We start from the raw sequence: 14,885 nt of genomic DNA, 5'->3' as shown, positions 1-14,885 counted from the left end.
TGCCATGGACATACAGGTCACCCAATACACAATACTGCTCACCTATACTCTTCCACCACTTTCTCAAACTCATAAAGTACAACATCAAGCTCATTCAGGTCTCTGGCTGTTCTAGGCCTGTCTTCTGGGCTCCAGATCTTCAGAGGAACTTTATTATTTTGGTCTACAACAGAAGAAAATCATTTTATATATAATAGGTAGTTACATAGATGTGGTAAATAAAAATAAATAAATGTATATAAAGTAACTGGAATTGCTATAAGAAGATGTCGCCAAAAAGAACTAAACAATATTTTGTGTGGAGTTCATAGCATTAAAGAATTTTATTTATAATATATGGGGGTTTTCTTTTACAATTTTTACTCCTTTCCCCCTTTCTAAACCTAAGAAAATACAATAATAAATAATGGTTAAACTTAAACAGTGCACAAATAGGAAAAACAATTAAAAGCACTGATCTTGAAGGGGTTAAACAACATCAAGGTTTAAAGAAAGGGTGTTTTATTTTCCACTTTGATGAAGATGTACATGACTTAAATGAGCACTTGTATAGGAGCTGATATACTGATATACTGTATTACAAACCCATAACCAAAAGCATAAAAACATATGATGATATAAGGCAAAAGCCCATGCTAGTAAATATACTCAATTAAACGTTCCATAAACAAACACACACAAATATTTCCCACATTAACAAATATCAACATTATTTAACACTAGAGACAAACCGCCATATGTGCCAAAACTTGTTAATACGAGATATGAACAGGCTTTGGTGGGAAGTTAGCAGAACTTGATTAAACAAGCAATACAATCATGCTAGAATAACATTTGCTGACACACATACTGTATGTACCGTTTTTCTTTTTAGGATTTTTGTTAGGTGTGCTCTTTTTATCTGCAGACTTTGACTTTCCAGCTGACTTCTGAAAAACAAGATAATGGTTAATGAACTTCAGCAGTGGGCTCACACTCTAATCATCAAATTATGTTCAGCTTCTATTTATAAACATATTCTATAATCAGTCAGTGCTCCATAAATGCTCAATAATATAGCAATTCCCCTTCAATCTTCATCAACCTCCACCATAACATCACTTATCCTAGGAAACAAGTTAGTGGTCAATCAGTACTTTGTTTAGTGTACAAAGTACATTAAAGGGGAACTCATTTTTTACAATATTACTTTAGAAATTATTTAGTCAGGGTTTACTCACTGTAATATATTTCCTCACCCTGATTTACATTCTTACATTTATCACAGTTGGTGACATATACACTGCTGGATAGGAGCATCACTGTGGAATGTTTGTTTGTTGTGCGTTCCAAAGTGACCTGGTCTCCCAGAATGCTCTGGGGAAGAAGGCTGCAAAACTTAATAGCCTAGTCTAAACAACAGGAGGGTGAAGTTACATGCCAATATATAGATATACAGTATGAAGTCTTTCTGATGCTGAAACTAAGATAATGAACATAAAAATAGGGTTTCCTAAATAATTTGGTACATTCTTCAGTATGTTGTTGTGGTGCCTCTTTAACCACTTGAAGATCCAGCCTTTACCCCCCCCCCCCCCCCCCTAAAGAGAACCCGAGGTGGGTTTGAAGAATGTTATCTGCATACAGAGGCTGGATCTGCCTATAAAGCACAGCCTCTGTTGCTATTCCAAACCCCCCCAAGGTCCCCCTGCACTCTGCAATCCCTCATAAATCACAGCCACGCTGCTGACAAACAGCTTGTCAGAGCTGGCTGTGTTTATCTCTATAGTGTCAGTCTGCTGCTCTCCCCGCCTCCTGTAGAACTCTGGGCCCCGCCTGCATCCCTTCCCTCCCTGCTGATTGGAGGGAAGGGATGGGGGCAGGGACCGGAGCTATGCAGGAGGCGGGGGAGCAGCTGAGACTGACACTACAGATGTAAACACAGCCTCACAGCATGGCTGTGATTTATGAGGGATTGCAGAGTTCAGGGGGACCTTAGGGGGGTTTGGGATAGCAACAGAGGCTGTGCTTTATAGGCAGATCCAGCCTCTGTATGCAGATAACATTCTTCAAACCCACCTCGGGTTCTCTTTAAGGACCAGCACTGATTTCTAAGATCTGTGCTGGGTGGGCTCTACAGCCCCCAGCACAGATCAAATACCAGGCAGAGCGACCAGATCGCCCCCCTTTTTTCCCCACTAGGGGGATGATGTGCTGAGGGGGTCTGATCGCTCTTGCCTGCGTGTGGGTGGCGGGGGGGGGGGGGGGGCACCTCAAAGCCCCCTCCACCGCAGGATTCCTCCTCTCCCTCTCCTCCCTCCCTGCCCCGGAGATCGGAGGCTGCACAGGAACGGATCTGTCCTGTGCAGCCTCTAACAGGCTCCTGCCTGTCATGTGACAGCGATCCCCGGCCGCTGATTGGCCGGGGATCGCTGATCTAGTACAACGCTGCTACCGTTAGCAGCGTTGTAAAAATGTAAACAAACTGTTTACATTTAGCCTGCGAGCCGCGATCGGCGGCCCGCAGGCTATTCACGGAGCCCCCCGTCGTGAATTGACAGGAAGCAGCCGCTCGCGCGAGAGGCTGTTTCCTGATTAATTAGCCTGCAGCCGGTGACGCAGATGTGCGTCACTGGTCCTGCAGCTACCACTTTGCCGACGCGCGTTATGAGTACACTAATGTAAAACTCAGATAAAAAAAAAAAAAGTAAACAGCATTTCTCTACTCATTTCCATCAGCATCCACTGCACAAAAGATGCCCATTAATGGTGTTATTTCTAGCAAATGAGAGCATTTTTCATAAGATCATTCAGACTAAAAAGTAAAGATTGTGTTTAAAGGGAATCTGAAGTGAAAATACACCTATAATGATTTGTATGTACTACTGCTAGGAAATGAAACATTAGTAGCACAGATATGAGTCTAATATTGTTTACAGTACAAAAAGAGTTAAACTTTTTTTTTTTTTCCAACAGACGTATTTTATTGAATTTTTTCAAAGTACAGACATAACATACATACCCTATCCCACCCTAGCCCAACAGCCCAACTCCCCCCCTCCCACACACACACCCAGGTGTGCATCGCAAGGATTGTATCCTAACTGTTAAGGTAGAACCTATAGGTCGGGTTGGACAATCTAGCGAGAATAGTATGCAAGTACAGAATATCAGCATTGAGTACACTTTAGAGGGACACAGTACTAGTAAGACACTATTAGAATGTCACTGTTATCTAGTTTAATAGCAGCATGTTAGAGAACAGAAGGAGTTCGTAAGATGTGGCTTTTCTTTTAGCATTAGGCATCAGAGAGAACATCATGAGAGGTAAGGTAATCCGACCAGGGAAGCCATATCAAATCAAACTTCTGGTGGCAATTTCTATTTAAGTATGTTAGTTTATACCCCGTCATTGCTTTGCTGATTTTCTTCATCCATAAGGCCTTAGAGGGAGGATCGTCAGAGAACCATTTGTGGAAGACTTCCTTCCTAGCATACATACACAGAATATTGATTAGGGCAATATGATGCGTGGAAAAGGTGGCATCAGTATATAAAGCCAAAAGTAGACTCCTAGGGTCTACCACAATCCTCTCTCCCAGAACATCAGTCAGTAGGGCAGCTACCTGTGTCCAGTAGTTATGAATCACGTCACAAGTCCAGGTCATATGGAAGAAGGATCCAGTTTCCCTTTTACATTTGGGGCAGAGCTCCGATCTATCTTCATAGATGGCGCGTAACTGGAGTGGGGTGCAATACGTTCTATAAATTAGTTTAAGATGCAAAAATGTATCCACAGCAGAGATAGAGACCCCATCCATGCAGCTTAGGAAGTCCCCCCATTCTGGATCAGATAAAGGGCCCCCATCTGCCTCCCAATTAATTCTAGCTTTATCAAGTCTAGGGGTGGATAGCGGGGCCAGTCTGGCGTAGACCTCAGAAAGGGGTCTGTCCAGGTGCTCCCGCAGGAGAATACTCTCTATTGGGTCGGATTCCCACGTCCAGGAGCCTGGGAACTGGGTCTGCCAATGCATGCCGGACCTGAAGGTACAGAAAAAGCATTTTATTTGGGAGATGGTATTTAGCTTTCAATTGTGGGAAAGTTAGCAACGTCCCAGCTGGAGCTAGATGGATCACCTGTTTGATACCCCTGGAAGCCCATAGTTGGACGTCTGGGATGGAGGTGAAGTTTTCCAACTTCGGGTTGCCCCAGAGTGGTGTAAAAGGGGAAAGGGTGTTCGGTCTCTGCGGGTCAGATCTGCTGTTCTCCCTTGCCTTTTCATTGGGGCTGTAATAGTGGAGAATTTATTGATTCCCCTGAAGGGAAGATTTGTGAGAGATTCTTAAGAACCAACGATTGCCGCTTCCAGTAACGATGCGGTATTACGTTCACTCTTGTGGTTACAAGAGCCGAGGCCAGAAAGTACCTTCGTAGATTGGGGAGAGCGAGCCCACCACCATCAATGGGGAGTTGCAGTGTGGCCAGCGACAGTCGCGGTGCACCCTCTCCCCAAATAAAGTTGGACAGTATTGAATCCACCATCCGAAAAATGGATTGGGGGATCCACACTGGCGATTGTCGGAAGACATAATTAAACCTGGGGTGAAATAGCATCTTGAAGAGATTCACCCGTCCCACCACTGAAAGCGGAAGGAGCTTCCATGAGGTAGCCCTACGGGAAAAATAGTCAACAACTGGTTGAAGGTTCATAGGGATATATTGGCTGATATCTTTATCAATCAGAATTCCCAGGTATTTAAAGCTTGAAACCCATTTCAGTTGGGCATGCGGAAGTGAAGGTGGATTGGCACTATCAATTGTGTAAAATAGGGATTTGTCCCAGTTTATACGGATACCTGAGTAACCACCGAACTGATTTAGAATGCGGAGTGCTGCTGTAAGTGAGGGTCCCGCGTCACCTAGGAATAGCAGCATATCGTCTGCATAAAGCGCCACCTTCTCGACCAATCTCCCTGCCGAAAGCCCTACAACCTCAGGCGCTGTGCGAAGCAAAGCAGCCGCCGGCTCAATTGCTAATGCGAAGAGGAGGGGGGAGAGCGGGCAACCTTGCCGGGTGCCTCTCTCCAGTGGAAATGGATCTGATACTTGGTCATTGGTTCTGATCCTGGCCAGAGGGGATGAATACATGAGCTTAACCCAGGAGACGAACCTGTCACCCAACCTGAACAGACGCAGCACCTTCCAGAGGTACGGCCATTCAACCGAATCAAACGCTTTTTCAGCGTCAAGCGTGGCAATGGTACTCGTGCCAGCGTTGTCATGTGAGACCAGCAGATTGTCGTTAAGACGCCTCAGATTGATGTCCGTACCTCTGTTCGGCATGAACCCGGTCTGATCAGGATGGATAAGAACCTCAACAACCCGGGCCAGTCTCCTAGTTAATATTTTGGCAAGAATTTTGATGTCTACATTCAGTAGGGAGATCGGTCGATAGGAGGCGCAGCATTTAGGGTCTCTGTCTTTCTTGGGGATCACTACAATAAGAGCAGTTCTCATGGAGTCTGGGATGAGGCGATGGGTCTGCATGTAATTAAAGAGATCAGCCAACTGAGAGCTGAGGTCTTCTCTGTAAACGTTATAGTATTCTACTGGGATGCCATCCAGACCCGGCGTCCTACCCGACTGCATACTAGCAATGGCCAGTTCAACTTCGTCCGCCGTAATATCAGTATCTAAGAGTTCGGCCTGTTCCGCTTCCAGTCGTGGCAAGGGGATCCCCCCAAGAAATTTCTGAAGGGCGTCCATAGTATAGGCTACCTTAGAGGAGTAAAGATCCTGATAATAATCTCTGAAGACACGGTTAATGTCAGGTGGTGAAGTGTGGAGAGTGCCTGTCTTATCAAGGATAAGGAGTACACTGGCTTTGTTAGTGTAATCCTTGGCCAGCCAGGCCAGTAGGGAACCACACTTTTCTCCCTGTTCAAATATGCGGTGTGTTCGTCTTAGCAAGAACTATTTAGTGAGGTCAACTTCGAGGAGATTAACTTTGATTTGGGCAGCTTTCCATTGCCGGAAGGCGTCAGAAGAGTGAGTGGAACAAAATTCCACTTCTTTGGTTCTGGCAAGGTCCTCTGCTTGAACTAAGGACAGGTTGCGTGTATCCCTCACCCTTTTAATGGTGGATCTGTAGGCACCCCTTATATAAGCTTTAGAAGTGTCCCACACTACATCGGCAGAGCAGGACCCAGTATTGGTACTCCAATATTCAAGTAGGTCAGTGTGCATTTCCCCCTGGACATCCGCATCCTTCAGCCAGTACGCAGAAAGCCTTCAAACAGTCAGAGACCTAACTCCCCCCGTGGATAATGTTAGTTTAAGGGGCGCAGGGTCCGATATGGCCCATGGGAGGCGGTCAATCGCTAGCACCGACGAGAGGGTCTCTCGGGAAACAAAAAAGTGGTCTAGTCTAGACATAGAATGGTAGGTTGAGGACTGGCAGGTAAAGCCCTGCATATCTGGGTACTTCCACCTCCAGACGTCGGTAAGATCAAAGGCCTCAGCCCACGTACGTACGGGCGAATGTCTCAGAGATGGCGGAGCTCTATCAGAGGGCGCCATTGTAAAATTAAAATCTCCGGCAATTACTACATGGGCAGACGGGAATTGGGTTGTGAGTAGTACCAGGTCATAAAGGAGCTTAGCTTCCGCAGGAGGGGGGGGGGGGGGGGGGAGATACACACTGACCACAACATATTCAACAGAGTTAAATTTTGCATGTAATACCACGTATCTGCCATGGGGGTCAAGTTTCAGCGATATGAATTCGTATACCAATTGTTTGTAAACCAACATGCAGACACCTCTAGAATAAGAGAAGGTAGCGTGGTAGTGTGCTGCTACCCAGGGCTTTTTTACAGCAAGTATACGGCCTCCCTGCAAATGAGTCTCCTGTAGGAGACAGATATGCACTTTTTGTTGTTTCAAATAATAGAGAACAAGGGAGCGTTTAATCTTATTGTTGAGTCCTCTAACATTCCACGTGATAGTAGAGATAGACTTAGTGTCTGTGGCCATCTTTGCAATGTAGAAAATTGGATTGGGAAACCAACCCCCATAGCAGTTCGTTCATAGTCAATGCGATGCACACCAAAGCGATTTTCCCCCCCTCAGAAATCCCCACCCTAGCCCTCCCTGTATTCCCGCCCCAACAATGAGAATACTTAATCCCATAACCCCAACATACCAGTAACATAACAGAAATAGAGCTCACATCAGCAGAAGCTGTGTTATATGAACAATAAAATAGCAAACGGCTTAAACAATACAGTACCCAGAGCTCCGGAGGCATAGGCAACAAGGGGCCCCCCGGAGCCAGTCAGTTAGGTAGGCAGCCCAAGCTTGCGCACGAGTCAGGGTGTGGCGTTTAAGGTGAAAGGCCTCAGTAGTATACTCGGCAGGGAAGTAAACATGGCGCGTCCCGCCATTGAGGAAGGTGAACAGCAGGATACAAGGGGCACTATGTCCCCGCGGGATTCAGGCCAGTTGTCCAGTTATTAAAGGCCAGAGTCAATATAGAAGGGAGTGAATGCTCCACAACCTAGATAGGGCAGGCGCTGCGGCCACAGTTGAAGAAAATACATACTTGGAGAGGCAGAAGTCAGTCTTGTGGGGCCTCGATCCACGTGGCAGCTTCCTCCGGCGTGTCAAAGAGCCCAGCGGTTTTGCCATCTTCAACTCTCAGTTTAGCTGGGAATAAGGTAGCATAATTGATCCCCTTATCTCTTAGCTGCTTTCTGACTGCGTCGAAGGATTTGCGTAGTTTTTGTGTCTCTGCGGTGAAGTCGGGGAAGATGAAGAGCTTCCCATTCTCGTATAGCAGCTCTCCCACTCGACGGGCCTCACGAAGCACAAGATCCCGGTCATGGAAGTTGAGTAGCCTGAGGATGAAGGCCCTCGGCGTGTTGCCTGGCGGAGGTTCCCTGGCCTGGAGGCGGTGGGCTCGTTTGACCACAAACTGCGGTGAGAATTAAGCCTCCGGGAGTAGCTTCCAGAGCAGGGCCTCGGTGAAAGTAATGGCGTCGGTACCTTCTGCTCCCTCCGGCAGGCCCACTATGCGCAGGTTGTTTCGTATGCAGCGGTTCTCGGAGTCCTCTATTTTCAAGCCGCTTCACCCTCCGCACAAGGGACTGTGCTCCGGGTCATACAAGAGCCATCCGGGAGCTCTTGGCAGTTAAGGACTGGTGTTTTAAGAAAGAATAAAAGCCCTTTAGGATGGATTAAGGCGGATTGCACAGCAGAGGCTGAGAAGGCACGTCTGTTCACTCTGCCATCTTGGTCACGCCCCAAGAAACTTTAGTTATCTGTGCACAAGAGCTTCTCTGAGCCCTGTCTTCTGAAGCACTTTATCTCAACTGTGTATCACTGCTCCTTGTCTGTAGGCAAGCAGTAGAAGGCAGCACCCAACCATCCAGATGCGACGTGCTTTGGTCGTCGTTCCTCTGCCTCCAAGAACAGCAAGTACAATTTCCAAGAGAAGAGACCCAGCAACCTCTTCAAATGTATTTCTAGCCCTTTATTTTTAAAGCATCAAAAACATTAAAAAGGGAAAGTCTATGCGACGTTTCGTTGATCCCGTTCCCGGTCATTGATCTCAGGCTCCCAGCAATGATCGGCTGCTTCTATGAGAAGCTGTGCAATCATTGTGAAAAAAAAACGTTCCCCAGCCTCACGGAACTTTCTGTAAGCGTCCTTCTGACGCTTACAGGTCGCATAAACAAAAAAATTACTGTGGCCAAATAGTAAAACTACACCCAAAATCATTTTTTATATACAAATACATAGTTTTATACTATAAATTAACTCAATACCTCCCACACTCCCCAATTTTTTTTTTTTTTGTAATAAGAAAAAAAAAATTCCAATAATAAAAAAAAAAAACATAAATAGTTACCTTAGGGACTGAAATCTTTAAATATTTATGTCAAGAGGGTATAACACTGTTACTTAATAAACTATGGGCTTGTAATTAGGGATGGACGCAAAACTGAAAAAAAAAATGCACCTTTATTTCCAAATAAAATATTGGCGCCAAACATTATGATAGGGACATAATTTAAACGGTGTAATAACCGGGACAAATGGGCAAATACATTTCATGGGTTTTAATTACAGTAGCATGCATTATTTAAAAACTATAAAGGCCGAAAACTGAAAAATAATGATTTTTTTTCCCCACATTTTTTCCTATTTTCCCATTAAAACACATTTAGAATAAAATAATTCTTGGCATAATGTCCCACCTAAAGAAAGCCTAAGTGGTGGTGAAAAATACAAGATATAGTTCATTTCATTGCGATAAGTAATAATAAAGTTATAGACTAATGAATGGACGGAGCGCTGAAAGGTGAAAACTGCTCTGGTGTTCAAGGGGTAAAACCCCTCAGTGGTGAAGTGGTTAAAGGGACACTAAAGTTGAAGAAGAAGAAGAAGAAAAAAAAAAGTATGGTGTAATGATTTGTATGTGTAGCACTGATAACTAATAGAACATTAGTAGCAAATAAAATCATCTCAATTTTTAGATATAAAGCTTTTTTTATTACATTGCATAATTCTGTCATATTTGCAATTACACACTTTGTATTTTAAACTATAAAACAAGCACAGCTAAGGATCCTTTCAACTTCACTGCAGTACAAATCTTATCTAAATCAGTTTTTTTTAATTTATAGTGCTCCAGAAAAAAGCAACCCAAGTTGGGCCCGAGAGCTCAGAGAGGCTCTTTTAAATAGATAACAACTGAAGTTTCTTGACTCTCCCTGTACTAAAAACAATATGAGACTCCTATCTGTGCTACTAATGTTCTATTTATTAGCTGTACCACACACATACAAATCATTGTCTCAGAAGTTTATTTTCACTTCAGATTCCATTTAAGCAAGAACAGAACTTCACTTTATCTTAGCTTCTTTTTGGGCTGTGGAAGTTAAAGCGGACCCAAACCAAACATTTTTTTAATTCAAAATATTTAGTTGCACCACTCTGACACATACAAAGATAAATAAACACTTCAAGCCTATGAGCATTTCAGTGCCAGCTTTTCACCCTCCTCTTTGCATAACTAGGGTTATACAGATGGCAGCCATTAGCAATTCCTCCTTTGCCGGACACCTCCTACTCCACCAGTCTGCCGGATTCTGTCCCGGCAATATGAAAGGAAGGGAGGGGTTCCTACAATAAATGTAAAATATTTTATATTTGTCATCATGCAGCTGAAAAAAAGGCTGCTATTTATTATTATAATTTAGAAAATAGATTTTATTTCTGAAATCTTGTATTTTTAATTTGGGTCTACTTTAAACCAAAGTCCTCTGAGAAAAGATGGGAAGAACATACAAACACAATACAGATAGTGTCCTGGCCAAAAATAAGATCCTCTAGCACCTTACAATAATGAACCATGTACCTTATGTGGTGCAGGTTCTGGTGGGGAAGACATTTGTTGCTCCTCTTCTTCTGTTGCAACTTCTTGAGAGTCAATATTTTCAGAAGACTCCAACTCTTGCACAGATGTTCGTTTTTGTGGCATCTGAAAATTGTGCAAAGAAAGACTTAACAAATAACACTGCCAGACCTTCCACTTACCTTATTCTACATTAGCAGAGTGACATCTCCTCAGCCAACCAGAGTCAATTAAAAAGATGGAGAAAACATGGGAGGTACATACACATTCCATGCAGACAGTGGCCTCAATTCACTAAGATCATGCTAGAGATAATAAGGCAAGAGAAAAAACTTACCTCCACACGTGAGAGAGTTATCTTACCTCTTCATTCTTTAAAGGAGAACTGTAGTGAGAGGTATATCGAGGCTGCCATATTTATTTCCTTTTAAGCAATACCAGTTGCCTGGCAGCCCTGCTGGTCTATTTGGCTGAAGAAGTGCCTGAATCACACCAGAAACAAGCATGCAGCTAATCTTGCCATATCTGTCAAAATTGTCAGAAACAACTGATCTCCTGTATGCTTGTTCAGGGCCTATGGCTGAAAGTATTAGCGGCAGAGGATAGCCAAGCAACTGGTATTGCTTAAATGGAAACAAATATGGCAGCCTCCATATACCTCTCACTACAGTTCTCCTTTAAGTTACCTCCTCTGTAGTTAATTTACCTCCTCTGTAGTTAATTTACCTCCTCTGTAGTTATTTTCACATGCAGCTAATTAACAGCCTGTCTTTAACTCTGGAGTTATTTTAAGGATTGGAGAGTTAATTTAAAGACAGAAGAGTTAACTTTAGGCTTGCCTGAGGTAAAATGTTTCCTGAATACTGCGGCCTCAATTCACTAAACTTATCTCCTGTCTTTAATAACTCTTCTAGAGTTGTTACCATGGCGATAAGGCATGTAGTATTCAGGAAACATTTTACCTCAGGCAAGCCTAAAGTTAACTCTTCTGTCTTTAAATTAACTCTCCAATCCTTAAAATAACTCCAGAGTTAAAGACAGGCTGTTAATTAGCTGCATGTGAAAATAACTACAGAGGAGGTAAATTAACTACAGAGGAGGTAAATTAACTACAGAGGAGGTAAATTAACTACAGGAGAGGTAACTTAAGGAATGAAGAGGTAAGATAACGCTCTCACGTGTGGAGGTAAGTTTTCTCTTGCCTTATCTCTAGCATGATCTTAGTGAATTGAGGCCTACATGCCTTATCACCATGGTAACAACTCTAGAAGAGTTATTAAAGACAGGAGATAAGTTTAGTGAATTGAGGCCATTGTCTTGGCTAGATATAGAAAAACAAGCTATGTACCTTACTTAGGGCAGGTTCAGGCAGGGTAAACGGTTGTTTCTTTTTTTGTGTTGCAACTTCAGAATAGTTGTTATTTTCAGAAGATTGTGACTCATGAATAGGTTGTCTTGTTTTTTGTGGCATCTGAAAATTGGAATGAAATACATAAGTGATGTCAATTTGCTATTGGCCTGTGCAAAGACTTAATAAATCAGCTAGTCAGTAACACTGCAAAACCTTCCACGTTAAAGACTGGCGTCTCCTCAACCAAACAAAGTGAAATGGATATAAAAGCCAGGCAGAAGCAGAAGGTCTACATATGATTTGCTAAACTAAGACCAGGAGAGAGCGGATTGGGAATCCCATAGGTGGTTGGCTCATGTGGCCAATAAAAAAATCATCATATGACAAATTTTTGAACTTTGGCTGTCCAAAACAGGAAATAGCTGAACCCGGCTGGCCAAATCCTGATCATACCCATCCTGTAGCTCTAAGAGCCAAGCCAGCTGAGACAAAGAGCAGAGGAGGTATAGAGGCTGGAAGGGAACAGCGGTGACTTATCTGCTATGCCAGCCTGCTACTGTGTTAGACCGCCTTTCCTCCTCTTTGCCCCATTTCCCCCTTTGCACCTGACTTTCTCCAGCTTGTTTTTCTGGCTGACCCCCCCCCCCCCCCCTGGTTGTGAGTTGACACAAGTCAAGTTCCTCCACACCAAATACACTCATCCATGTCTTTATGGACCTGGCTTTGTGCATTGTTGGGGGGTCATGTTGGAACACTAAGGGTCCATCCCCAAATTATTTCCACAAAGCTGGTATCATAGAATTATCCAAAATGTCTTGGTATCCTGAAGCATTGTAAGGGGCCAAGCTTAACCCCTGAAAAACAACTACTCATCATAATCTTCTTCGACCAAAATGTGAGGCAAGTACCGTTATCTTGGCATCCATCACACCCAGACTTGTCCATCGGAATGCCAGAGAAGCACGATTTGTCACTGCACAGTACACCTCTTCACTGCTCTAGAGTTCAGTAGCGGTCTGCTTTACACGACTACATCACATGCATTGTATTGCACTTGGTGATATAAGGCTAAGATGCAGCTGCTTAGTCAGGGAATCCCGATTCCATGAAGCACTCTACACACTGTTCTTGAGCTAATCTGAAGGCCATATGAAGTATGGAGGTCTGTAGGCAATTACTCTTCAGCGCAATGTGTGGGTCCATGCTCTAAGATTTTATGTGGCCTACAACTTAATTGCTAAATTGCTGCTGTTCCCAATTGCTTCCACTTTGTTATAATACCACTAACAGTTGGTTATGGAATATTTGGTAGTGAGGAAATTTCACAAATGGACATCCAGTAAAATGATGGAATTCACCGAGCTCCTAAGAGCAACCCATTCTTTTACAGATGTTTATAGAAGTAGTCTGCAGGCTTAGGTGCTTGGTTTTATACATCTATGGCCATGGGAAGAATTCAAAAACCTGAATTCTAATATTTGGGAAGGCCACCAAACACTTATTATTACTGATTTATAAAGGGTCAACATATTCACTGTACTTTTTCAAATGAAATGGTAATTCTCAATAGTGTAAACTATAAAACAAAAATTACAGAAAATTTAATTTGTATACTCGCACCTGGGTGCTCCCAAGTGCAGAAAACTTCACAAACAAACCTCCCTGTAAGTGAAGATCTTTAATGGTCTCGGCTTTGTGGGTGCAGCAGGCATTTACTTACTTTACAGGGATCTCCCAGTAGCCCACTACTCCGCCCTCCCCAGTCTACATGGAGGACTCCATTTTCTATGCAGGACTCATCCACCTCTCCTCCCTCTTCTCCAGCCCTACCACACTGTCAGTCTCTTCACTGACTGCCAGTTATACAAGGGATAGAATTTAAAAACCTTACCCTTGCCTACAAAGCTCTCCACAACCTAGCTCCTTCCTATCTAAATAAACGGATTTCCAGACCCCATCATACACGCAATCTTTACTCTACTAACAATATTCTCTGGTCACCTCTTCTCATTCCCGCTTACAAGACTTTTCTCGGTCCTCTCCACCTCCTCTGGAACACTCTCCCTCAACACATCCGCCACTCACCCACACTTACTATTTTTAGGCGCAATCTGAAAACTTACCTCTTCAGGCAAGCATACCCTCCTACCTAGGACACTTCAGCCACTGATGATCATTTCTACCATCTCATACACAGCTTCTCCTTACCTACTGTCCTAGCTCTCTTCCACTTTTGACTCTCAATGCTGAGTAATGTGTATGCATACCTGCCACCTCTGTGTAAAAATCTGTAGTTAATTGTTCACTGCATCAGTGCTAATCGAACATTGGCCTCAATTCACTAAGATCATGCTGGAGATAACAAGGCAAGAGAAAACTTGCCTCCACACAGTGAGAGTTATTTTATCTCTTCATTCCTTAAGTTACCTCTTCTGTAGTTAATTTACCTCCTCTATAGTTAATTTACCTCCTCTGTAGTTATTTTCACACACAGTTAATAAACAGCTTGGCCTCAATTCACTAAGATCATGCTAGAGATAATAAGGCAAGAGAAAACTTACCTCCACACGTGAGAGAGTTATCTTACCTCTTCATTCCTTAAGTTACCTCTCCTGTAGTTAATTTACCTCCTCTGTAGTTAATTTACCTCCTCTGTAGTTATTTTCACATGCAGCTAATTAACAGCTTGTCTTTAACTCTGGAGTTATTTTAAGGATTGGAGAGTTAATTTAAAGACAGAAGAGTTAACTTTAGGCTTGCCTGAGGTAAAATGTTTCCTGAATACTACATGCCTTATCACCATGGTAACAACTCTAGAAGAGTTATTAAAGACAGGAGATAAGTTTAGTGAATTGAGGCCATTGTCTTGTATTATCTGTTGTATTGTTTTACTCTATATGCCACGGAAGATGCTGGCGCTATAGAAATCAATAATAATAATCATAATGTCTCTGTGCTGCAGAACTCCATAGAAATGAAAATGTAGGCCTCCATATAAATAGGGGCTATTGAGCACCCCCCTTAAGTAAATGCCTTCCTAACCCCCAACACCCACACAATTAATTAAGCATGAAGTTCGTACGACAAAGTTTAAATACGTTTATGCAAAGTTCCCTTTAAGCAAGAATGGAACT

General features: G+C 43.2%; 1 protein-coding gene across 4 annotated transcripts in view; it reads right to left on the bottom strand.

The window, feature by feature from the left end:
- Positions 1-14,885, bottom strand: part of CENPU (centromere protein U) — a 61,594-nt gene that overhangs the window by 25,785 nt on the left and 20,924 nt on the right. For 3 of the 4 annotated variants that reach the window (XM_068268799.1, XM_068268808.1, XM_068268818.1), the window contains exons 9-12: positions 11,749-11,871; positions 10,404-10,526; positions 860-929; positions 43-163 (exon numbers count right to left, since the gene is read on the bottom strand). In XM_068268799.1, the coding sequence (XP_068124900.1) occupies positions 43-163; positions 860-929; positions 10,404-10,526; positions 11,749-11,871 (437 nt within the window). The remainder of the gene's footprint in view (positions 1-42; positions 164-859; positions 930-10,403; positions 10,527-11,748; positions 11,872-14,885) is intronic. The other variant, XM_068268829.1, reaches the window with a different exon arrangement.

This window comes from Hyperolius riggenbachi, chromosome 1 (assembly GCF_040937935.1).
Source record: "Hyperolius riggenbachi isolate aHypRig1 chromosome 1, aHypRig1.pri, whole genome shotgun sequence".
In the NCBI taxonomy this organism is placed as follows: Eukaryota; Metazoa; Chordata; class Amphibia; order Anura; family Hyperoliidae; genus Hyperolius; species Hyperolius riggenbachi.
The sequence above is the reverse complement of the archived record's forward strand: the minus strand, read 5'-3'. Positions and strand labels throughout refer to the sequence as shown.